The sequence below is a fragment of the Populus nigra genome, chromosome 2, assembly GCF_951802175.1.
Source record: "Populus nigra chromosome 2, ddPopNigr1.1, whole genome shotgun sequence".
Classification (NCBI taxonomy): domain Eukaryota; kingdom Viridiplantae; phylum Streptophyta; class Magnoliopsida; order Malpighiales; family Salicaceae; genus Populus; species Populus nigra.
In genome coordinates this window covers 47,810,380-47,835,487 of record NC_084853.1, presented here as the reverse complement: position 1 = coordinate 47,835,487, position 25,108 = coordinate 47,810,380, and the positions used below count along the sequence as shown (strand labels likewise).

Sequence of the window (25,108 nt, the reverse complement as noted above, 5' to 3'; positions counted from 1 at the left end):
CAAACATGTTTGCAACTGTCTTTCTTGCTTTTAAAACCACCAGCGCTCCTTTGACAATTTTCATTATTCCATTGTCTGTTCGGATCTTACAGCCAAGACTATCAAATTGTCCTACGGACAAAAGATTCTTCTTCAAGTCTTTCACATGCCGCACTCCTGAAATAGTGCGAATCAAGCCATCATACATCTTCAATTTGATGGTGCCAATGCCATCAATCTCTACAGCATGATTATCACCCATGAACACTTTGCCTCCAGAGATGGGTTCATATGTATGGAACCAATCTCGATTAGGAGTCATATGCCATGTTGCTCCTGAATCCATTAGCCAGACATCAGTAAGCTCTTCTTTATCTGTAGAGATTGTCGCTGCTTCACTATATAAAACCTCCCCATCTTCTGAGGTGCTCGCAACACATCCTTGAGGTTTTGATGACTCTGCAGTGTTCTCTATACCCTTTTTAAACCAACAATCCCTTTTGAAGTGCCCTTTTCTGCCACAGTTGTAGCATTTCACAGTCTTCTTGCTTCTTGATTTGGACCTCCCTTGCCTTTGACTCCCACTGGAGCCACGCTCCGTTGATCTCCCTCTTGACACCAATAATGCCTCTGCTTGGTTTGAACTATTTCTGTCTCCTTTATTTTTGCGCCTATTTTCTTCTTCCAAGATGGCGGCTGCAACATCATCAAAAACTAAATAGTCTGTGAGGATATTATTGGTCAAGTTGATAATGAGCTGATCATACGAATCTGGAAGACTTTGAAGTAGAAGCTCTGCACGTTCACTTTCCTCTATTTGTTGACCCAACGTAGTGAGTTGTGAAAATAGAGTCCTTATTGTGTTGATGTGGCCAGTCACCGCCGTGGTTTCTGCCATTCGAAGGGTATAAAGTCTCCGCTTTAAGAAAATCTTATTGTGCAAAGACTTGGACTCATATAGCTTTGTTAGAGTCTCCCATATCTCCTTAGCTGTTTTCTTCTCCGCCACACTTGATAATACTTCATCAGCTAATGCTAAATGTATGTTAGCAATAGCATTGCCATCCATCTCATTCCATTTTGCATTATCAGTGATCTCCGCGGGTCGATCCTCAATTGCTGCCAAGCAATTGTCTTTCCTTAAGATTGCCTTGATTCTCATTTTCCACAATGAAAAATTGCTCCCCTTGAACCTCTCAATCTCGTACTTTGCTGCCATTTTATTCACCGTGATCTATTCAGCTATCACCGTTTCACCGATCTGTAACGTATATAGAACTAGTATCGTGTAAATAATACTTCACTAAGTAAGTTCCCAGGAAAGATTGGAGGGGTCACAAATGGTCCCGCTTAAAACCCAATCTCCTTAGACAGAACTTCCTAGCCTGTATTTATTTACCGCACTGATTTTCTATAGCGCCAACAGTATCGTATGTAAACAGTATCGTATGGATGAATAGTGCCGTATAGGTGAATAGTGTCGTAGACGTGAATAGTAATCGTATACACGAATGACTTTTGTGTATTAACAACACCAACCAAGAAGGCTCTGATACCACTGTTAGGATACTAGCATGCAAACCCGACAAGATAAAAGGCAAGAGATAGGATAAAATGAGAAATGAGACACACAAGAATTTACGTGGTTCACCCAATTTGGCTACGTCCACGGGCAAGTATAGAAGGATTTTACTAAGTAATGTGGGAATTACAACCTCTCTCAAATAATAGGAGAACAACTAAGAATCTCTCTATTACTAGGAGAAAACACCTCACTTACTCTCTCACAAATACCTCACTTACTTTGTGGGATTACTCTCTCTTCACTCTCCTCTTCTTCTTCTCTAACTTGGTGTGCAAAATAAGCTTGAAGGCATTGCCTATTTATAGGCAAGAGTGAGGGGACAAATGCCATAAATCATGGCACCAATTATGCCACAAATTATGCCATAAATCATGGCACCAATTATGCCACAAATTATGCCATAAATCATGGCACCTAATTATGCCAACAACTCCACTAATATTTGTCTTCCACTAATTAATTAAGTGGTGGCTTCACATGTTGGAGAAGATTCCAAGCATTTATAAACTCCCTTCAATCTAACTTCTAGCCTTCTTTTATTTCTGAGAACATTACCGAAAGTGTTTCTATTGAATATAATTGCTCATGCTTATATTATTCGCTAGAGCAGCGCCTGTTGTAAGAACATGCATCGCATCGATAATACTAAGGTTAAATATAAAATGAGCCGAATTCCTCAAGCTCTCCCTGTCATTGCCCATATAAAGACCCTTCTGAACTCTTCTTCCCTTGACTTGCCGGGCCCCCCTTGGTGGCTATAGAACCAGCTCTTCCTTTCTAGTTCTTTTCTTTTTATGGAATTTCTTTGTGGTAATTAGATGTTTCGGGCCTGCTATATTCTTCGATCCACTCGGCTCTCCTTGAACAAAGGTAGGCCTCAGACCCACATCAAACCCCCCATTAAGGCCTGCACTATGAGGCCCATGATCCCTCTGAAGCCCATCTGACTTATCATTAGCTGACCCAAGAACTGCATATTTATTGTTAATCTTAGTAGTATATTTTTCCGTAACTGAATCCCCTTTACTCGTTGAATTGAATTTTCCGTTGCGAGAAACCACTACCCATTCTCCATGAAATTCGGACTCACATAACTACACAGCTTCTTTTGCGGGATTATCTAGACTTACTGCACCCTTATGGTTTGTCTCAATCGCCGTTGTACTATCCCTTCCAGACATTTTTTTCCGGCGAGTCATTCTTATTGTCTAAGGGGCAGTATCTCCCATGATGACAATAACACCCACATCTACCACAAATAATACGCAGGCCCTCGTATTCCACCTTGTACCGGTGGTCTCTAATCCATACTTTCCCCACCACTGGAAGATTTAAATCTATTTCTATGCATATCCTTGCAAATTGTCCCATCTCCATATTCAAGGTGTTGAAATCAGTTTTGATAGAGTGCCTAGCGCTGTGGCTAGGGCTAAAAGAAATCTCTCGTCAGAATACACCACATTAAGATCTAGAATTCTGACACAGACTAGAGTGTGATCTCTTTTATCGTAAAATCCAAGGACGTCCACTGACCACTTTCAACCTAAAAGACTCCAGATCAAATTTCAATATCCATGCCCGGCGTCCATCAAGTCAAAACCACCCGTGAGTTGCCAAAGAATTCAAACGAATCTTCATCTGAGTACCCTATGTGTTTCCCTAACAATTTAATGACTAGAGAATCGCCCCATGGACAACACAGATCACTGAAGGTTTTGTCACCAAGGAATATCTTTGGCAAGAGGCGATTCCCATTCTCGAACTCAGTCATGACCAACTGATTCCCCATCATATCAGTTTTTTTCACGCAAGGAAAAGGGGTTTTAGCCCCTAAAAACTTTATCCTGAAAGGAGAGTTTGTCTCTTTGTGGCACTTTTGGGACTCTGGAATCTCCTCCACCGTCAGATGGCTTGTCTGGGATAGTATTGCAAAAGGGTTCTCTTTCCATGAACTCCACTTCCATCGGAAGTTTTAGATTCTAGAATCACGACTCCAATTATTGTTATGCTGTAACTTTACTCACATATCAATTCGAAAACTAATCAGATAAAAAAAAACATAAAACTATAAGAATAAAATAATATATTTTTATTTTATAAAATAAATCATTTCGGTGTGTATATTCATTTTTATTTTACATTGCTAAAAAATAATTTCCTTGTTTTTCATATTTAACTCACTTAAAAGAATTGGTTTAATAGAAAAATAATTTACAATGAAAAATTAAAACATGAAAAAAACAACTTATCAATAACGGGGTCCTGCTTTAGTGGCTGGGCTAATTATCATTTGTGGGCTTAATCTAAAGTATTTAGCCTTTGGTTCGGGACCTCTATCATTTATTATTTATTTTTATTCACTCCTTTCTTTAGACCAAGCCATGTTCAATGTTAAGACCATGTTTCCAACAACGCAACGGGCTTCGGTCATTTAGGCCAGCTTCCAAAAAGACAACAAATCATGAAATGATACTATTTTACGCAATAGGAACCTTACTGTTCCTTAAAAAATCTTTTCATCTTTCATCAACCGAGCATTGGAAACTCAACTTGCTTTACATTTCCTCGAACTTTCGAGGACACAGAACTATTATAGGGTCACACAATTCACAAACAATTTGCTTTGATGATGGGTGGGTCATTCATTCAGTAGGGGAGTGATGAGAGGCTTTGAACATGACAATCACAAGCATGCCCCCTTCAGCTTTACAGCTGCAATTTGTTTGATTGGTACTGAGATTAATTAGGTGAAAATTCCTTCAGCTTGTGCTGTGCTAGCTACCGAGTTTGTTTGATCGGCACTGAGATTAGGTTTGTTTTCTTTTCTTTTTCAATGCTGGATGCTGTTGTGGCTTCTGCTATTCTCATCAACCTAGATGATGCGTGAGTGTTTTAGGTCATTAAACCAGTTTTTCAATAGAATCGAAGAAATAAAGTGGCTCCTAGGTCTAGACAAAGTCAGAGGAACACAGCAAGGATGATCAGTTACAATCATCTAAAATAAGGAAGTGCTTTACATTCAAGCATTGAATCATTCAAGAACAAAGGGAAATTCACAAAAATGGTTATGAACGCAAATATATAGTAAATTAGGAGGTGGAAACAGCTTTCATGTTACAACGTACGATTCACGTGACATGTCATGCTCTGGAAATCGAAAGGGCCATGCTTCATTAATGTTGCATCGCATCTGTGCAAATCATTGGAGTTCTTCGTTTGCCCTTTTCCGTCACCCCTCTTTTCCCTACTTCTCGAGAGTCCTAAAAGCTACCGTCGGTGCTAGGAGATGCCTTGAATTACCCCCCAATCCATCCATCGATATAAAATAAATAAAAATATGTTTGATTAGAAAAGTAAAAGTAAAAACCATTTGTCTCTAAAGTAATTTGAAAAGAGAATTTCTATTATTTTATAGAAAGATATAGTAATTTTGTTTTTAGAAACAAAAATAAATAAAATTAATTATTTCGATAAAATTAAGAAATACGTTTAGGGTTTAAAAGAGCTTCACTAGGCCAAATATTTTCCCACGGGGAAACTTGTATAACATTTCACTATCAAAGCAATTAATGTTCAGATTTTATGTGGCTTGGTACTGTGATAAATGACAGTTTTTTAAAAGTATTTTTAATAAAAAATATATCAAAATAATATTTTTAATTTTTAATTTATATATCAAAATCATTTAAAAATATATATAAAAAAACATGATGTTATATATTTTTCAATTTAAAATGGAAAAACAAACACCTGCCTCACCTGAACAAAAAGATTTTCATGTACAAATACAATGTGATTTTCAAATAGCATTAATTTACAGTTGTGCTTCGTGGAGCCCATACTTATTCCTTTTGCATTATCAACACCATGGGAGGCTCCAGAGTAGGTTGGTAATTAATAAATTCTATGCTTAGGAGTAGTACACTTTCACATTTCTTTCATATATAAAAACTATTTTAACCATGTGACAAGAATTTAAAATTAAATTTTTTTTTTTTATATAGTTTTCAAATTTGATTTTTGTATTTGCTTATATGATAACCACTAAAAACTTATATAATCATTAATTTTAAAACTTGTAAAATTAATTGAAATATACACAAATGATCTCAAACACATACATTAAACAAAAAAAAATAAAATATGTTAAGCTATTTCCATCGGTCAACCATCATTTGCCTTGATTTCCGTTAAAGAGCAAGGATTAAATATGCAGGAGAAGCAGCAGATAAAGCGCAAGCTTCACGGACAGCCATCATTCGGTGAAATCTAAGTTATTAAACGTAGTCTGATTTGATTAATAGAATGGTTTGAAAAACCTGTGACTTGAATTCTGACACCACACTTGTGTCTGGTTTTAATTTAAATAAAAAATTATTGATTTAATAAGATTTTGTTGGCTCATGACTAGATTAAACTAATAAAAATTAACATCAGTTTGATAAAAAAAAATAATTGATAAGTTAGTATAAAGAATAACATTTTAACACAACAATACAGGGTATGTTTAATACTATGAGACATGATATTTTTAAATAATATTTTTTGTTTAAAAATATATTATATATTTTTTTAATTTTTAATATTAATATATTAAAATTATTAAAAATAACATCAATTAATTTTTTTTTCAAATAAAACACGTTAAATAAACAAAAACTACTGCAATCCTGTCAACTGGGACCTGTTTGGAAGTATGATTGTGATTGCTTTTCAAAGTGTTTTTTATTTAGAAATGTATTAAAATAATATATATTTTTTTAAAATTATTTTTGATATCAGTATATTAAAATATTTAAAAAATATTAAATTAAAATAAAAAAATAAAAAAATTAATTTTTGTAAAAAATATTTTTAAAATACAAAACAGGCAGAGTAGATCACTTAATGACCCGAGCTTATATCCTTGTATCAAACTCCAAGTCAGAAATGACAACCACTCGATACAGGCTACACGTAATATCTTGGTAGTAAGCAAGCCCGAAACAAGGAGTGTCAGTAGTCAGCATGTAAGAAACACAAATGGATGGATGCCACTTAAGCAAAGCAGTTGCTGGGAAAACAAGGAAGAACCCTTTAAATTACAGTCATTGTTGCATGTAATAAGATTGGTCGTCAAGCACAAGGCTTGTGTACTAGCGGTTTTGGCGAGGTTTTCTTGTTTCTGTATTCTAGATTCAAGTTTCAGTATATATATTTATTATTTTCACAGTGCTTTATTTATTTATTGGATTTGTAGGATATTTAGTGGATCCAAAAATTAATCAAATACTCTAGGTTATAATATAAAAAAGAAAAAAAAAAGAGAGATTGGTCGTCATCATGGTGATATGCCCGTTGCTTTAAAGATTCTGGAAACTGGAAAGCACTAATCCACCCTGGATGCTTCCTTCACCAAAACCCCATGACAGTCTGTAATTTGTTTTCTTAAAAACAAATTCTATAGAATCAAGCACTTTCCTGACCTCTCACCTACCCTTATTTATGTGGCCCTATAAATACCCTGTATTATACCCAAGCTCTTTCATATCAACTCCTCCCTGGGAAAATCTCGTATACAGGTCTTTGTTAAATTTTCTGCTATATAGAGAGAATTCCCATACATACTTTCAGATCATATAACAGAAATGAAGCCTGTTTTTGCAGTTATTTTTCTTCTGTGCCTTGTTTTCAGTTCCTCTTTGTTTGAGGTCACAATGGCTGCCTCGGGTATAATTATATGAGTTGGATTTGTATTTTTGCTTCTTTGTTTTGTTTCTAATACATATTTAGTAAAACTAACTGTTAATTTATGTTGTATGGCTTTACAAAATAGGATTCTGTGACTCGAAGTGCTCAGTGAGGTGCTCCAAAGCAGGAATTAAAGACCGGTGCTTGAAGTACTGTGGAATTTGCTGTGAAAAGTGCAAGTGCGTGCCATCTGGGACTTATGGGAACAAGCACGAGTGCCCTTGCTACAGGGACATGAAGAACTCCAAGGGCAAACCCAAGTGCCCTTGATGTTGTATAATGATGCCGAGTGTTACAGATGTATGTCTGCATGTTGAGCTGGGTCGTAAAACTACTAGTAATTAGGTCGTCGCTAGAATATCAATCAGCTGGGAAAATAACGTGGATGATCTGTGTCTATTCCGGTAATTGCCACCGGAATACCCTACAACCTGAATACCGTTCCGGTTAAATTAGCAGTATTATTCATAATAATAATAATCTATATTTATAAAACTCTCCAGCAGTTCCCTTTTCTTCCAAACAATGCTGATTGCGTGTGATCCTTCTCGATCCGTTTCTCAACTCCTGATCTTGTAGTGAATGGACGTAAGATCAGTCCATCGTTTTGGTTCTGATTCTAGAATATGTAGTTATTAAACCCGGTGGCTTTTACGAGTCGATCCAGTAATTAACTCAGGGTTTGAACTATACCGGATTTAATTCCAAACCACCCTTATGAACTAGCAAGTCAGCATATAATTTGGTTGATGTAATTAAACTCGAATAAGATCTTGCCGGTCAATTATAAGAACGTTTAATATTTATCTAAAACATTATTTCAGTTTTCAAGGTCAGGTCTAAAAAACTTCATAGATCACCCCCTTTTCCTCTTTGGCCCATCCTCTTCAATTAGGGTCTTCAAAATGTTCGCCATTCATGTGGTTAAGATATATAAATGAATTGATCTCCAGTAAGAATTGTGGCTGCACAATATTGCTTAAAATTAATGCCGTGCCTGGAATGTATTGTTACTCCGGCAAACAAGTTCTTGTAATATGCAAGCTTCAGGAAGTGGCATCAGTCTTCCATGGTATTGATTTAAGAACTAATTTACAAGTTCAGGTATAAATATTTTGATATTTTTTATTTTATTTTTTTTCTAGTGTCTATATATATATCCTTAAAATAAATAGACAATTTATAACAAAAGGTAGAGATTAAATTGAGTCTTGTATTCATGATCTTATTAATCAAACAAATTACATTTCTCTTTTTCTATCTAATCTATTAGTATTCTAAAAATAATCCACTGCATTCACAAAATGAAGGGACGTGCATGATTGCATTTGCAATTCATAACAATGAGTTAATTAGAATGAAAACTATATTACTAAATTAATATCTTTTTTTTAATTTTAACTTGAAACTCAATTCAAATCAAGTTATAATGATTATAAATTTGTTAAACATATTAGACAATTACGGGTTTTTAATAGCAATGATGTCTCGTGAAATATTGTTTTATAACTTTACATCTACATAAAACTTGATTAATTTAGAATTTGAATGAATTTAAATTGAAAAAAAAAGTAAATATTAATTGGCTTCAAAAAAATATTTTGACTTAATTAATCTGAACTTGATGCTAATTTTTTTTTTTGTCAAAGTAACATTATTTAAAAAAATTCGAGTTAATTTAAATAGATATTTCTAACCCGTAACGCAGGTGTTATTCAGATAGGATTTTATAACTATTATTTCAAGAACTCAAGGTTGACTTAACTTTTTACTCGGCATAATCATGTGAAGTGTACGATACAACAGACACTTTGGGCTTGAAAGGTCCCCGTTTCATTACCACAGCCTCCAGATTTATGCCACCTGTGTCTGAGACTATCGGCTGCAGATAGCCAAAGGCCTACTTGACCTGTCCTGAAATGCGAGAGAATATTTCTATTTGTCCTATTAAGAAAAAAAGAAAAAAAAAAAAGAGAAACAAATTTAGATCCTAATCCATTGCCAAACCTCCTCTGGTATGCAAACTGCCTTGTCCTTTGTTATATTTTATGACTAATTGTGCCTTTATAATAACAAATCAATTTTTCTTAATATTCATGTAAAAAGTATATATAAATTTAAAAACACTTTGAAAAAGTATTTAGAATTACATTTATCTGTATTTAGATGATGTATGAGTGTTTTTGTAATAAGATTTTTAGACCTAATATTTTTTTTTAAGTTTTAGCATCCTCAAGACCAAATTATTGAAAGAAATAATAATAATATATATTTAATTTAAAAACATTTAAAAAAAACATTCGTAGATGCGCAACGACCTTGCACACAAATGATTTTGTACACTATTCTAAGATCATATTAATAAAATATTTATATTTCAGTCTTTCAGCATTTATCACAAGAAATCTTCAGACAACATGCTATGCATGTAAGAAACTTCCATGGCAGTTGAAAAATAAGCAAAGGAGAAGAAATTGAAAACTTACAAATATTGTTTGGAAACATGGTTCAAACTGTTTTTATAAAAAATTTAATTTTTTATTTTACTAAAATTAATATGATTTGTATATTTAGTAGTATATATATCAAAATGTCACCTGTTAGAAAGAAAAAAAAGATATATATCAGCTATGTAAAAAAATATAAAAAAATAATAATTTTAAACAGATTTAAAAACTTCAAGTTCTTGGAAAACACAGTTTCAAACTGCCGTTAATATTTTCAATAATTTGATCATTTCTTTATTTGTAATTTACTGTATTAGGTTTTTACATTCTACTGGTGGCTCTTTAATGATTATCGTAATTTCACTACTAATAAAAAAAGAAAAAGAAAACTCAAGAAAGCTTTGACGAAGGATGAAAATATGGAGATGTGTCCTTAATGCAGACTGGGCCCAGCATCAGGTTGCTTGCCTGCTGCTCCATGCCAAAAGCAGCTTTCGGCAGCTGTATTTATTTTTACATTTTAGAATTTTTTTTATTTTTTTATTTTTAAAATTAATATATTTTAATGTTTTTAAATCATCAATTTCATAAGATAGCGGCTCCATGCCAAAGGTTGTCCGGGTAACTGCAACAGCATTCCCCTCCCTTGAGTGGGTGAGGTTGAATTCTCAGTTTCTGTTTAGGTTTGGGCTGGTACTGTTGTGTCTAGCGGTTAAACCCAACCGCATTAACCTCAAGATCCGAAATCCAATTAATCGAATCAAATCAAATATTAACCTAGTAAGACTTAATTGATTTGATAACTCAATTGAAACATTAAAAATTAAAAAATAATAACCCTAAATTTACCAGGTGACCTTGACAAGGAGTCTTTCTCGGATCAGTCTGTCCAATTATTTGAGTTAATGCCCTTGTGATTTGGGGGGATAGCACTCGCATCCTGTCATAGCATACACTAGAACCGACGAGACAACGGCAAGAGCCCAGAAGTAAGCATTGATGCCTTAAAAGGAAAAACAGAACTCAATTTTGCCCTTATCTTTATCCAGTCAATGTCTCAACAATTACCCCCATTGTGTACACCTATGAACGTATAAGCATGATATTCTAAACAATAAGTGTCCAGTCTCTATTAAGAAAAGGAGGAAGAAAAAAAACTTCTGATTACTCCTATATATTTCCCCTTTCAATTCTATTCATTGTACAGCAGGAGAGTGGAATCGAACTTCATCACCGCATATTTGTCACCACTGTGATTGATTAGTATTGAAGATGTTTATTATCATCCTCGTGCAGTCAACAAAAACCTCAGATCACAAAGGCTGAAGTTCTTGCTCGGGACCAACAGCACCAACAGGCACATACGTTCCAAGCGCTTTTTGACGTCTCCAGACCAACCAGAGGCCAATACTTAATAAACTAACGACCAGGGTAACAACAACTCCAACAGTCACGGCCACAAAATGTTGCTGCCACCATGTCCTACAGCACACCGAAAGAATCAAATGTGAAAGCAGCAAAATGAATCACAGTTTGGAAGAAGGCAGATATCCTAGTATAACAGCTAAAAACAAAACAAGGGCAAACACAACGCCAAAGCCAAACAGCCAAACAAACACACTCAAGAACCAAGGAAAACACAATATACAGCACTGTTTGAGATAGTCAAAGAAATGTGAAATCAGAAGCAAATATCAAGTTTGGCAATGGAGTTCAGAGAGGGGAAGAAAACACATACCTGTTCTTTTGAGGCTCAAACTTCCATTTGACTAACTCATAGCTTCCAAATCTCTCAGGAAAGTGTAATCGATGCTCACTTAATTGCTGAATTATTTTCTGCACACAGAAAACAAGTATTGGTTATGATACTTCAGTTAGTAAGTGAAAACGTAGCCAGTTGCATATGCAACAACTACAACAGCACAATGGTACGATTACCATTGCTGTGGTATTGGAAATGTAATCAGCAGATTCAGCAGGAAGGATGGCCCATTTAACAAGATAATTATTTCCTGTCGATGTGAAATTCAACATGTGAACCTGAAAATCAAGTAATTGCAAAGGTATCAGATTAAATTTATGCTTAACCTCAATCAGCTAATGTTGAACAATATTTGAGATATTGTTGCATGTCAACAAATTGAATGCACCAAATGTTATTAACTACGATGATCTGCTATGTTAGATTAATTTGAATGGTAACAATTCATGAGCTATAAACCCAGCCCATAAGGTTAAGAACCTGTTGCTCTACAGAAAGCCATGTCAAGCCAAAGTAACTCAATTGTACCTGTAAATTATCAACTTCCCACTCATGGGCAATGAACTCTGCCACTTCTGTGAAGTTGGGCTTTGTGTTTGAGTTGTTGACACTGATCAACATATCAAATGATATAATTCCAATTCGAATTTCACCTAAATATCACATGGAACAACGCAACATCATTGGATAGATTTTGAAGTACAAACACGCACCTAAAGAATGTTAAGAGCAGAAGTTGGAAAAAGAGATCATCATAACCATATCAGTTACATATTTAGGGCACCTGAAAGTAAGCATCAAACGAATGAAAACAATAAAAGTCAATATTTGGCTCAAAATCACTGGGTGCCCCTCTACATTTATTTTTTGGTGCTCTACAACATTTTGGTCCATAACAACCCTTTTACTAGCAATTTTAGTGGGTTTTAAGCCTTCCATCAATCTCCATTAGTGATAGAATAGATGTTTGATTAACAATGTTAGTTGATTCAAATGAATGGTATTGATCATGCCACATGTACGATTGTTTATGATTGTGATAAGCACAAATTATAAATACAAAAATACATAAAAAAATTATAAGATATTCCAAATAAAAATCTTGAAATAAATTTATTTTATTAAATTAAAGATTGATGCTAGAAAAAAATGCAAAGGAAATCCAGAACGAAATAAACCTCAATTTTCCACACTTGTGCGTGCAACCGCCAACTACTGATGCAAAATCACTAAGCTGCTGCAATCTATTTTTCTACTGTCACATAAGACACTTTTGAGGCTACACCATTATACTTATACATTCCATCCCAATCAAATTGTTTTATGAGGCCCTTGAGTATTTTTGAGATTCTTCTATTTAAAAACCCTATCCCAGTTCTCATTTTTGTTCAATTCATTAACATCTCAAAAAAACCCAAATCCCACCCCACCACCATTGTTCAGTTTAAGCACCCCCACGAAATTAAGTAGTCAAGAACCCAAGTTGTTCCTATTTATTCTACATCAATTTCCAAAGCTTGCAAAAGCAAACCAATTTATGAACCATCAAATCAAGCACTCAAGAATTCTTATATAAAACCCAAATCATGAATGAAAAAAATCACAACATTGTCATGAATAAACAGCTTACATGTAAGCTCTTTACAAGCTAAATTTGCAAACCATAGAAAATTATCAAAAATCCAAATCATATTTGCACTCCTATTTTATGATGCATGCTTGGCATGAGGCCGTGTAAATGATTAAATCAAAGTACCTGGATGGAAAAATGGCATACTGCTTGGAGCTTGCACAGGAGGCATTTCTTGACTTCTATTACTGCTAGGGGAAAGTACAGGTGCTGAAGCAGGCACACCAGGAACTTGCAAACTCTTCCATAGTTCAGAACAGTTAGTTTTCCAGAAGCCAATTTTATCATTCTCTCGATCGTAAGTCACAAGTGTGTTACGGACAACAATTCCTGCCACGAATGATAAAAGATAAGAGAGATCTGTCAAATGTATCTGCATGTTATAGATCATCAACTATTGAATTCAACTCTAACAACTGTCAATTTCAGAGACATGCACGCTAGAAGATGTATACCTCCTAAAAGAGTAGTCAGATCATTTCCATTCTGGAAAATACCCAGGCAATATGCACCACTGACCTTTGTGTGCTTTAGCCCATGCCATGAGAAAAGGAAGGAGAGAAACAAATAAGAGAGGGGGGAGAGAGAGAGAGAGAGACAGAAGAAGAGGGACAGGAAATTTATTACTGTGTAAATAAAAGAAATAAATTGAAACCACAATAGAGCAGATGATGCAGGAAAACAAGAAAAGAAACAGAAGGAGACGTCCTGAACCATGCTGAAGTAATTTTGCTAGAATCCCAAGCTTATTTTGTTCTCAAGAAAAAAATTAAGAAGAATAACAACAGCCAAAATTACCCGGAAGAGATAATTCTCTGGAGACAGTGACAGCTTTTGACCACTGCCAAACACCATATTGACTTCTGGAAAAACTTTTGACAGATGAGAGACCTCCCTAAATCACAATTCAACCAAAAAGAAACGAACAAAGAATAAAATAAGCACTCAACAGATCTTACAGCCAGGACAAGTTATAAAGAAAATGATGCTAGACATCAAAATTGTGTTCTTATTATAGGTAACACCTTCCAGCACCAGAAAAGCAAATATCATGGTAATTTGGATCAGGGCCCGGGATCTGCTTGAGATGACGGATTTCCTTCATAATCTGCATTTCAGTACAAAGTTAACCTTGAAATAACAGTCCAGTTTAACAATATATTCTCCCATAGCTGAAAAAAATGAAACCAATCTTTATACCAAACAGTAGCAAGACATTTTTTCTCCAATCAAAGCACAAGAAATAGGAACTACAGGAAACAGGTTATGGGAATAAAGAGTAAAGAAATTAAGCCAAAAGAAGTTGAGATTTAGCGCCAAACTCAAACATAATCTCACACTTAATAGACAACTTCTGCAATCGGCCGCAATTAACCTAGATAGAGCCAAGCAATTCTGTCAAAAACCCAATCTGATTGGATGGAGATTAATTCTCAAAATTGAGATGCATCATCCAAATTGTTAACCTTATCCTCTGTATACTTAATATATGGAATTTGCTATAAAATCAATTGGCAATTGCAAGGAAGTAACAAAATAAGTACACAGCTAAAGTTGAGTATGGAGAATATTAAACATGGATTCCAAATCTAGTTAACAAGGTAAACCCTCTCCTAACTAGAAAGGAATTAATAAAATAACCTCACTAGCATTCAAAAGAATATTTCACCTAACCTACAGTAAGGCTGTAGAATATGGATGCTTTGATGTTTGACTATGAGATAGCCACATAGGATAAAAAGTTCTTACTTGGTTAATGCAAGCCTTAATCATGAGTTCACATAGAAGCAAAATTAAGCATGGAGAACATTGGTATTCCAGGAGCATACCCATAACATGATGAGTGACGGTTTGAGTAATTATTCGTGTGATTAGGCTTAAAAAATACCGTTATATAATGGTTTATTCGCAAATTCAACTAACAGCACAATAAATTTTCAGGTGAAACTTCATTTGGTATGATAAACAGTGACATCGATAGTTATAATTGAAAGAAAGTTGGTAAGCAGAAAGAAGAACAATAAAACAGTCACAGCAGAGCTACAACTCGACTTTTAGACCAACCATGGTAGAAGAGATTGAAATTAGAGCCATGATATCTTACAGCATCTTTTAACGCATGAAATGCTGCTTCTGGAAAGTAAGCGTATGTAGTTCCACTGTCCAAAACTGTTCCATGCTTTTCATCAAAGACTTTTGGTTTTAATTTCAATGGCTTCCCAGCTACATGTAGTTCTTTCAGCTCAATATTGTAATATGGACTGTCATCATCCAAAAACTACATTAAATGTGTGAGATGTACTAAGATGAATACCAAGAAAATTAATCGACGATAACCATGTTGATAAAGTACCCTACCTGCGATAAGGGTTGGAATGGGAAAAAACCATGTTGGGGGGAGGAGAAATCTGACCAAGTACCATCGCACCCCCACCCACATCCATCCCACCATAACACAACGAAAACGAATCACCAATAACACCCTTGTCAACAAGTTGATCAACAACACTGAGCCGACCACGACCCAAACCCATTATCCCATCAGCACGTTGGCTGTAAAGATCACCAGTTTCCACATTTTCACAACCGAAAACAGCACGTTGAGGTTTAAGCTCGCTTTCATTTCCAAATGAAACAACATCCTCAGCAATCACACCACTGCTCGAGCTCATCTCTGCATAGCGTCTCTCATAAGTACACTGCTTTCCCTCATCATCACAATTACAACTTGGGTTGCACTTTACAGGCCGATAAGTACTAGACAAATCCGGTTGAAACCTCGGATCCTATATAAAACCAGCAAAAAAACAGCTCTCAAACCACCACGTTCGATTTAGTTTTAAAAATTCAAACCCCCATTTCAAATTAAGCATTATTTTAAAAAAAAATTCCTTTCATTTATAAAGTTAAAACATTGCACCAATTAATCAACATGTAAACTGATGAACTGTACACCAACAAAAGATACGGTCAACAAGTACAGGATGAAGTGTAGATACAGCAAAACCTTAGAAAAGCAGGAAAACAAAGCCAAACCTGATGCTTGCCGCATTTTTCACAGCTAGAGCACGGAACATATGTCACAGTACTTCCTGTATCCACAATAAGAGCAAATTCCTGTGGAGGCGTCCCAATAAACAGCCGCGTTGTATAATAACTGCAAAAAAAATTCATCAACGACGAAATTCAATTGTACAACAATACACAAGAAACAAAAGCAAAAAAGAAAATACAGTGTGTATACCCGTTAGAGAGGAGATCGTCAAAGAGGCGCATGCGAGCGTTAGGGAGCTCGGAATTCTGGAGATGGCGCCGGCTGTAGTGGCCGTCGAAGGGCATCCGGTGAGCGGAGATGTTAGGGGTTGAGAGGAGGAGAGGAAGTATCGTGGGATGGTGGCGATTGTTGAAATCGGAAGTTGAAGAAACGATGGCGTAGAGATTTAATAAAATTAAGGAGTAAGAGATCATGAGAGAGGAGGAGGAGTAAGCCATGAGGGTCAACGGGGTTGGGGAAGAGGGAGAGAGCAGAGATACAATACAAGTAATACACACGAGTCCTCTCCTCTCCTCTCCTCTCCTCTCTCGCCAAAGAAATGGAAAGCTATGTCAGACCGATTCGAGATTAATGGGTGTTTGGGTTGTGTTTGTTGTGTTAAATTTATATTTTTTTTTAGTAGTTTATAGTTTTATATGCATATAATAAATATAAAAAATTATCTGATATATTTTTAAATAAAAAATTATTTGAATACTTTTAAAAGTTTGTTTGCTTTTATAATTTATAAAAAAATATTAAAAAAATATTTTTTATATAACTTTTTTATGATTTTAATACATGGGGATAAAAATTAAAAAGATATAAGAAAATATCATTTTAATATATTTTTATTTTAAAAAAAAATTATTTATTACATTACTAAACACATCATTAACTAAAAAAAAATAGAATTATTAGATTAATTATATTTTAAAAAAATAAATTTAATTAGGTTTGGATTAGAATTCATAGAGTTTTTTAAAATTTGATTTGATCCAATTAATTTTTTAAAATCTTAAATTTTTCGAATTGATTTATTTAATGGAAATGTAACGAACCAATTAACTATCCACACCTCACAGTTGACCAAATAATTAACTATTCATTAGGGTTTTTTCGATTTTGTTTTTGCTTTGCACTCTCTTCGAACTCGTTGATTACTTCATGTTTTTAACAAAAATATAAGTTCTTATAATTTGATTAAAAAAATTAAAAAAAAAATTAAAGATATTCTCCTTCGATTACTGTAAGCTTACAAAATTGGTTTACTCGATTTATTTCCCTACTCTACTCGTAGTTGAAGATAGGCTAATCGTGCTTCTGTAAAACTCGGAGAACTAAAACGACAACCGTCCATAATTACAACACCACGAAGCATATAATTAATACGATCACCAATAACTAATAGTTATTCTTATATTTATAAAGTTATTTGAATATTTTCTATTCATATATTTTGAGAATATTTAGAAGAGATGAAGATATTGAGAATATTTTTTATTTTTTTATAGAAATTTATTTTAAAGTTATTTGAATTAATATTCATTCTTATATTTATATTTTTATATATTAACAATAACTAATAAAGCTGGGGAAATCACCATTCTTCTCCTCACATGTTATTATTCTTTAAAACAACATGTTTATTTTTATTTTTATATGTTAATATGAATTATTGAGAATTAAATTTTATTATTTATTTTATACATGTTTATCATGATTTTTTAAAAAATATATTGATATTGTATTAATGCTTAATTTTATAAGTAACTATTTTTTATTATACTATCAAATAAAAAAAATAAAAATATATATATAATTATTAAGAATTAGATTTTATGATTTATTTTAATTTATTTTTTATAGAGTTATTAAAATCTTAAAAAAATATTATAATATTAAATTGATATTTAATTTTACAAGCATATAACATGATTGATTTAAGTAGAAGAATCCAAACACTCCAGCTCCTTCTATCAGGGAGTTGCTAGTGAAGGGTTCTAGAGGAATAGATGATATAGAACTGTAGAAAGGCTTGCTGGGTTCTGGGCCTTGAGGCACCCATGGTAACAAAACAAAAACAGAAGATTATGTTGAGTTGCAGATGAAACTGCGTTTTATCTTAATTGAAAGTAGTTAATCAATATCACTTAATTTCTTCATTAAAACTTTAATTAAACTGTTTTTTAAAACCTGAAAAAACTACATCTACAGGAGCTTCTGCAGTAATAAACAGACTCTAAACATGGAAGTAGTAAAACGGCGGGACAATCACAAAATATACAGTTTAACCTTCTAATTTCTTGGAGATTGCTGCCGGTAATTCAAGCTAGCTAGTTCCTTCTCAGTTACAGAGTCCCCACAACTTCCAAATTCCTTCGTTCTAATGCTACAACAGTACGTACCAGAAAACAGGTGACACCTAAACAACAACAACAACAAACAACAGACACTCGCACAGCCATTCACCATGATGAAGCGTAACAATGGGGTAAAACTCGAAAAAATAAAGCCCACTACCCAGATCTGTAGGAAAATTTTGGTTAGAACAACTCCCTCAGTTTACACATGCCTACAGTTGTAGCGGCCTCATGTTCTTGTTCAACCAAACAAGCACCTTTTGCCCATAGATATTGCTGCGCATCTTTTGGGCGTTCCTTTGTATTAGAGCTACTAAATATCTTTGGACTTGTCCCTGCTCTTGCAAAAAAACGGCAACAAATGATCAGAGCCTGTTTGAGGACAACATCTTTGGGATTAAACTACACTTGGGACGATACTAGAAAATTACTAAAAACCTATACAAGCCATGCATGAAGTTAATTGGTACTAGCAAACACACTTGTCTGGCAGAGATACTCACTGGCAAGCTTGGTGAATGCCTGCCTATTAACTAGCAATGTTTTCGAGAAAGTGGAAATTCAAGAAATGCAAGTCCAAAATCAGCATCCCAGGATGCAGAGACCCTTTTTAAGTTCAGTAGTCCATCCCACTAAACAAAGAACCGTACACAATTTCTGATAAAAGATGCGAAGGACTCAATTCCTAGTGGAAAGATACGCCTCTAATGTCGAGAATTCATTAACACATATTCAGACCAATTCAAGAAGTTTGAGTTTGGAAAGTCCAGATTGCTGATCATGTCAAAGTGGCACTGTAAAGATTAATTAAAGAACAGGAAAGGCATACAGAAACAACTTGATACTGATAATCACAGTTAGATATGTCTAAGAATAGAGTGATGCATGCTATCAGTGCATTACATGGTTTGCAGTTACCTAACAAACATGTAAATGTATATCTTGGAGTGCAAATGATCTAACCTGAGATACTGATAGTGCCTTCTGGATAACAAAGTTTCCAAAAGGATCCACAAGGAGCATAGAAGCAAGTGGATTTCTTAGTAACTCCAAGATAATTTGTGTGGATTGTTCCTCTCTCGTTGTCAACAGGCAGCTTTCCACAACGTTACTTCCATACTTATTACACGAAAGAGCCATGTAACTCCCTTTAAACTGTGCTAGGAGAATTTCTGTGATTTCCGGCGACTTCAATTTCAGAATATGTTGCACTACATAGTTTCTACAGGAAATCATGGAAAATTAGAAGAACCATATGAAGTTAATATCACACTCGCATATGAAGTAAAGCGTGAAGCATTGATGAGGTTTAGTAAAACAAACCCATAATGATCTTCTGCCAGGAGTAGTGCGTTTGCTATTATCTCAGCCAATAGTCGATCTCTGGCTTCTCCCTCAGAATATTCAACACATCGCTGCAGCACACAGCATCCGCTCTTGTTGGTTGCAATCCCAAAGCAGTTCTCTGCCACCTGTTTCAGAATATACTGGAAAAATAATCCACCATCAGGTACTCATGACGCCAGATTATGATTCGGTTTCAAGCAATACTTTTATTGCAGAATAACATCACATCCGAATTTGTTGAAGATAACAAGTGCATCAGGAAAGAGGATTTATATATCAAAGCAGTTTTTGGTGATGAAATGCCAATATCTCCCTATTTCACATGATATGCAAGTCTTGTATTATGCAAGTAAATTGAGATAGAATGCCTTGTAAAAGAAAGAGGTAGACAGAAACAAGTGAGGAAAAGAATGAAAAGAATGTAAGAAAGGAAGAAAAGAGAAACATCAGGCAACAGACGTGGAATAGCCTATGGTACATATGAAACACTGCTGATTCAAGTCAAAATATTTTAGAAAGCTGCGAATAAAACTGCAGCAAGATCAAGAGATATTTCCATTATTGCAGCCTTTAAAATACTAAAAGTTTTCGCAAGCTTGTTGGAGTTCGCAAGTTTTACACCTAATTCAGTTGATTGAGATGCATTGTTTCTAGCTAAATTCTCCCCTCAAACTGCACACCAATGGTTAGGCAGAGAAAAAAGTTTCACATTGATCCTAAGTAAGTGCCTGTAGAAAGGAGGAGCCTTGCAAAGTCACAAAGATTCAAGCCCAAAACAAACCATTGGACTGATAACACGTTTGGAGTCCGATATTCCAAGGAATGAAGAGGGCACGGAATAAGCAAATAAATAAATTGATTCGAAACCCTTATGCAATGATGAAGATTAAAAAAATAAGAGCACAAAAAATCAGAAACAATCAGAACAGAAGCCATAAAGCCATCATAGATCCCAGCCAGCTGAATCAAATGCAAGCGTAGCATATACTTATACTAAACTTATCCAAAGGGAACCCAACAAAAGCCAAAGCCATGGAAGGCGAGAACCAACAGAGAAGTAGCCAATTATTCTTCATCAAGAAAAGTGACTAAGTTATAGAGTGGGAGAGAAAAATGCAGCCCTTTTCCTCTCCCCTAAAAGATAAAAGATTCCAGTAGAAACTGTTAAATATTCAGGATTATAGGCGATAGCATAGATGCATATACAGAAACAAGAATGTTGCAGTAATGATTGTACATCTACGTACGAATGTTCAGGTAGATGGAAAAAACTAGAATATATATAGTTATCACCCAGTAAGTATCAATTAAGTCGAAATTAACAGACAAAAAAGTTGAATTAATAAGATAGAAATAAGGATATAAAAGAACTTGATCCATTAAGAAAATCATTTGACAGAGACAAAATGTGAAAACAAGTACAATAATCACCATATTGAAGCGAAGTGATGAAGCAAATCATCTAGCAATACAAATAGCAGCATATATGTCACAAGAAATGAGAACACAGATTACACTCCATCAGAAAAGAACACAGGATTACAACAAACTTTATTGGAATTTAGCTTTTTGGGGGGTCAATGAATAGAAAGATCACCTTATTGTCTTCAGTGGAAAAATGCTTGACAAAATGCTGGATCACATGATGACCATTGGAATCCGTAATCAATGCAACAGCACCTTGGCTTAGAGCTGATACAACTATAGAAACTTGCTTTGGGTTCGTGATACAATTCAACAACTTTTGTACAACCCGAGTTCTGTTGCCAGAAGAAAAAATAAATCAATTCAACAGTTAATAAAGCAAAAGGAAACAAATAGAAATGAGTAGGATAACAGCCAAATGTATGTACATACCCATGCACATCAAGACAAATCCTCACAAGTTGAAAATCAGTTCGAGTTAACATTCGCAAAATCCCAGTCCTCTGTTCCTCGCTAAGCACCTCTACAAGCTTTTGTACAACATAATTCCCAAATGGGTCCACTATCAACCCACCCACATAGCCTATGACCTCGTAAAACAACATATCAATTTGTTCTCTTGTTGCACTCTCAATGAGTTTTTGCAAGAATTTACATCCGTACGGATCCTTAGCCAATGCCACAACCTTACCACTCAAATCTTCCCAGGACAAGTAATCTTGTAACCTAAGCGGCCTCCTGATCAAAGAATTCTGGTTTTTAGACACCAAACCATTATTGATCGACCTATAATTCGATTCTCTTTGCACTAATCCTCTCCGGTCGTTAAAGTCCGGATTTTGATACGCGCCGCAATAAACAGAACTGTTAGTCCTCAAATCAGAATTAGACCCAGCTATGATTGGATTACGAAGAAAATCTTGAATCCTCGTGGCCCCAAAAGTATCTATATCATTGTTTTGCGTTGTCGAGAAACCAGCCTGGTAAACGCCACTAAGGGCAAAACCATCAAAAGAGTTCAAATTCACAACAGACCCATCAAAGATTTTGCTATTAAAACGTGGATATAAATCTTGGGTATCATTAGATACACCAAGTCTTGAAAACAAAGATTCAAGAGGGAAGGGGTTGTGTGTAGAAGTTTCAGGGCTCACACGGCTTTGATCCGTCGAACGGGAATTGGGAGTCTCTGAGGAAAAAGGCCCCGTTCCAGCAAGAAATCTGAGGCGCTGTTGTTGGTGGTGACGGTCCATATTTCAGGAAAAAAAAATGAGAGAAGGGTGGGGTGCGGGAGGGTTATGGCCTTGGGGGGGGGGGGGGTGTTATACTGAAATTCTCAAGGGTTTTGGGAGGAGGTATTATAAAGGGGCTGGGGGATTTAAAGGAGAGAAAATCGGCAATTCAATTCGGAGAAGAAGGATGTGAAGGAGAGATTGTATTAGTGTTAATAGAGTTTGTGTAAAATGGAAATAGAGTTATAGATGGAGAGTGAGACTGCAAGCGCGAGCCTATTTTGCATGCGTTTTTGGTAAGAATTCATGCAGGGAAAGCAAAGCTGATGAGCCATAGAGGCTGGTCCTTTTCTTTTACCTGTCGTTTTGGGTGGGGGAACAAAATACAAATTCTTCTGTCCTCTCTTGTGTACCTTTAATATTATTATTTTTTAAGGTTGTTTCTCGTACTTTTCGCCTCCTCGGACCCATCGTTGAGGACCCATGTCGTCAGGTTTTAGCTTGTAAGTGTTAAACACGGTTTAAAACTCTTTCGCAAAACAACTTGCGTTAGAATCAATTTCGAATAAATTGTATATGTCATCACGAAGTTGTTTCGCTTTACTTTCAAATTCATTTGAGTTGACCTAGTCAACTCATACCAGATTTGTTCTTGTTACTAGAAAAGTCGACAAGGATAAGTTTTTTTGGTTAACCGAGCTCTAACTCGAATTAAGCTTTGAGTTAAAAATTTCTAGAGTTAACTTATCAAGGATAAATTGGGTTTCATAACTATATATTAATTAACTAATTACTTTTTTTTCTAATATATATTTTTTAAATTAGAAAATAAAGATTATTTCGACACTTAATTAACAAGCTCACAACAATCAAATTCTTGAAAAGATCTCTTTATATTTATATTATATACAAGAGTTTACAACGACTCAATTATTAATGGAGTTGTAGGATATAATAACTACACTATCACAAGTCAAATGTGAAGGATACTAAATAAATAAATAAAAAGGGGGTTTTGTCGTATTTTATAATACAATTTTATAATCAGATGTCAAATTAAAAAAAAAAAAAAGGTTTTGTTATACCTTATAATATAAAAAACACCAAATCAATTGATTTTGATAATGTATGTAAGATTTAGATGAAAAATCAAATAATATATACACACACTAATCCGAAAAGATATGCCTTTAAATTCTATTTACATATTAGTTTGAAAACAAAAAAAATTAAAAAGTTATAAAAGTTATTATTTATAAATTTTGAGACTTTATTATATCTTGAAGTATATTACTTTAACTTTACAGCAAATATAATGAGAAAATTAATATTTAAAAATAATACTTACCTTGTATCATGAAGGTGTGTATAGTTTTTGTAAGGATTAAACTGTATTTTTCAATAAAGTACTTATAATTTTCAAAATAGGGACTACAAAAAAGTTAAAAAAAACTTTAAGAACTGGAATAAAATTCTGTGAAAGCCTCCGTTGCATATTGCATTGTACCAAACATGTTTAATTAATTTCATTCTTTAACACATCTTTGATTGATACCACCCAAGAATTAATTCATACATATATATTGACGTAATAAAACAAATTAATTAATAATTTAAGATTCAGTTTCAAGGTCGTGTTTGGTGCAAATTTAAAAATTAAAACATAACCGTAAACAATATAATTTTAGGTCAAGAAATATATTGAACATGGTCTGCATGCAGTTAAATTCTTGACTTTCATATCTCACATCTTTCCTTGTTGGATCGGTGCTCACAAGTTACCAAGAAAATACCATTGACAAATAATTATATAACTGAGAGAGAGTTAATACTGAGTTGACGAGCTTTATCATTTATTTACTTGCCTTTTAAGATAAAGAATTAATTAATATGGAGACCAGAAGGCCCCAACCTTCCAAGACTGTTGACTCGTGAATTCTATTGTAAGCTAAATTATTGGTGGGAATAGGGAAAAAGAAACCTGTGACCACAGTGGGAATTAAAGAATAGAAAACGAGTCATTTGCCATTTTTGGCAAATCGAAGTTATTACCAATGCGGGTAATTGCTGGGATTCTTCGCTAAATCTAATTTGATTTCACGAGTTGGTTTGGAAAGTTTGTAGCTTAGAGTTTAATCCACGTCGAGTTTTAAAAGTTGAATTACAAAAATGTAGTTGCTTGAATGAATGAATGGCCCAAACAAACAAGGTTTATACTAAGAAAATTAAAAGAAAAACATAAATAACAATATTGTTTTAGTAAAACCCTATCTAAAATATAATATTTTGTAAAAGTATTTATCAATTAAAAAAATATTAAAATAATTTTTTTATATCAATACATTAAAAGTATGAAAAAACACTAAAAAAAATACAAATTTAAAACTTTTTATACCGAATACATTCTTAGAACACAATTTGAAACACAAACAACCAAGTTGACTGTAAATTGATGTTAGAAACCAGGAATGTCTCGATATTCGGCAGCTTTGAAAGTCGATGTTTTTCTCATCGAAAGTGACATGATAGTTAAAGGTCAAATGCAAGGAGGGTGCCATATATATTCTCTTTAAA

At 34.4% G+C, this 25,108-nt stretch overlaps 3 protein-coding genes across 3 annotated transcripts; 1 reads left to right on the top strand and 2 right to left on the bottom strand.

Annotated features, from left to right (window-relative positions):
- The first annotated feature begins 7,083 nt into the window (after positions 1-7,083).
- Positions 7,084-7,789, top strand: LOC133682053 (peamaclein-like). The gene is made up of 2 exons (XM_062105293.1): positions 7,084-7,273; positions 7,380-7,789. The coding sequence occupies exons 1-2, from the start codon at positions 7,192-7,194 to the stop codon at positions 7,562-7,564; spliced, it is 267 nt and encodes an 88-aa protein (XP_061961277.1). The 5' UTR covers positions 7,084-7,191; the 3' UTR covers positions 7,565-7,789.
- Positions 7,790-10,745: 2,956 nt separating this feature from the next.
- Positions 10,746-16,774, bottom strand: LOC133682678 (aspartic proteinase 36). Its single transcript, XM_062106142.1, has 12 exons — positions 16,378-16,774; positions 16,170-16,290; positions 15,492-15,919; positions 15,238-15,394; positions 14,159-14,241; positions 13,932-14,028; positions 13,589-13,661; positions 13,260-13,463; positions 12,032-12,156; positions 11,680-11,781; positions 11,480-11,577; positions 10,746-11,223 (listed from the first exon to the last, which is right to left on the bottom strand). The coding sequence occupies exons 1-12, from the start codon at positions 16,623-16,625 to the stop codon at positions 11,055-11,057; spliced, it is 1,905 nt and encodes a 634-aa protein (XP_061962126.1). The 5' UTR covers positions 16,626-16,774; the 3' UTR covers positions 10,746-11,054.
- A 1,742-nt stretch (positions 16,775-18,516) lies between these two features.
- Positions 18,517-22,555, bottom strand: LOC133683044 (pumilio homolog 12-like). Its single transcript, XM_062106556.1, has 5 exons — positions 21,735-22,555; positions 21,475-21,637; positions 19,854-20,017; positions 19,494-19,752; positions 18,517-18,865 (listed from the first exon to the last, which is right to left on the bottom strand). Exons 1-5 carry the CDS (start codon positions 22,553-22,555, stop codon positions 18,743-18,745), a joined length of 1,530 nt encoding a protein of 509 aa, XP_061962540.1. The 3' UTR covers positions 18,517-18,742.
- Positions 22,556-25,108: the final 2,553 nt, after the last annotated feature.

Excerpts from the sequence above, each read along its gene's own strand:
- LOC133682678 (XM_062106142.1), bottom strand. The coding sequence starts at position 16,625 with ATGGCTTACTCCTCCTCCTCTCTCATGATCTCTTACTCCTTAATTTTA. Across the intron at positions 15,395-15,491 it reads CATTCCAACCCTTATCGCAG|TCCATATTACAATATTGAGC; the intron begins GTAGGGTACTTT and ends GGATGATGACAG. Across the intron at positions 12,157-13,259 it reads TATGCCATTTTTCCATCCAG|GTGAAATTCGAATTGGAATT; the intron begins GTACTTTGATTT and ends TGTGATATTTAG.
- LOC133683044 (XM_062106556.1), bottom strand. The coding sequence starts at position 22,555 with ATGGACCGTCACCACCAACAACAGCGCCTCAGATTTCTTGCTGGAACG. Across the intron at positions 21,638-21,734 it reads ATTTGTCTTGATGTGCATGG|AACTCGGGTTGTACAAAAGT; the intron begins GTATGTACATAC and ends TTCTGGCAACAG. Across the intron at positions 18,866-19,493 it reads AGGCACTATCAGTATCTCAG|GGACAAGTCCAAAGATATTT; the intron begins GTTAGATCATTT and ends TTGCAAGAGCAG.
- LOC133682053 (XM_062105293.1), top strand. The coding sequence starts at position 7,192 with ATGAAGCCTGTTTTTGCAGTTATTTTTCTTCTGTGCCTTGTTTTCAGT. Across the intron at positions 7,274-7,379 it reads GGTCACAATGGCTGCCTCGG|GATTCTGTGACTCGAAGTGC; the intron begins GTATAATTATAT and ends TTTACAAAATAG.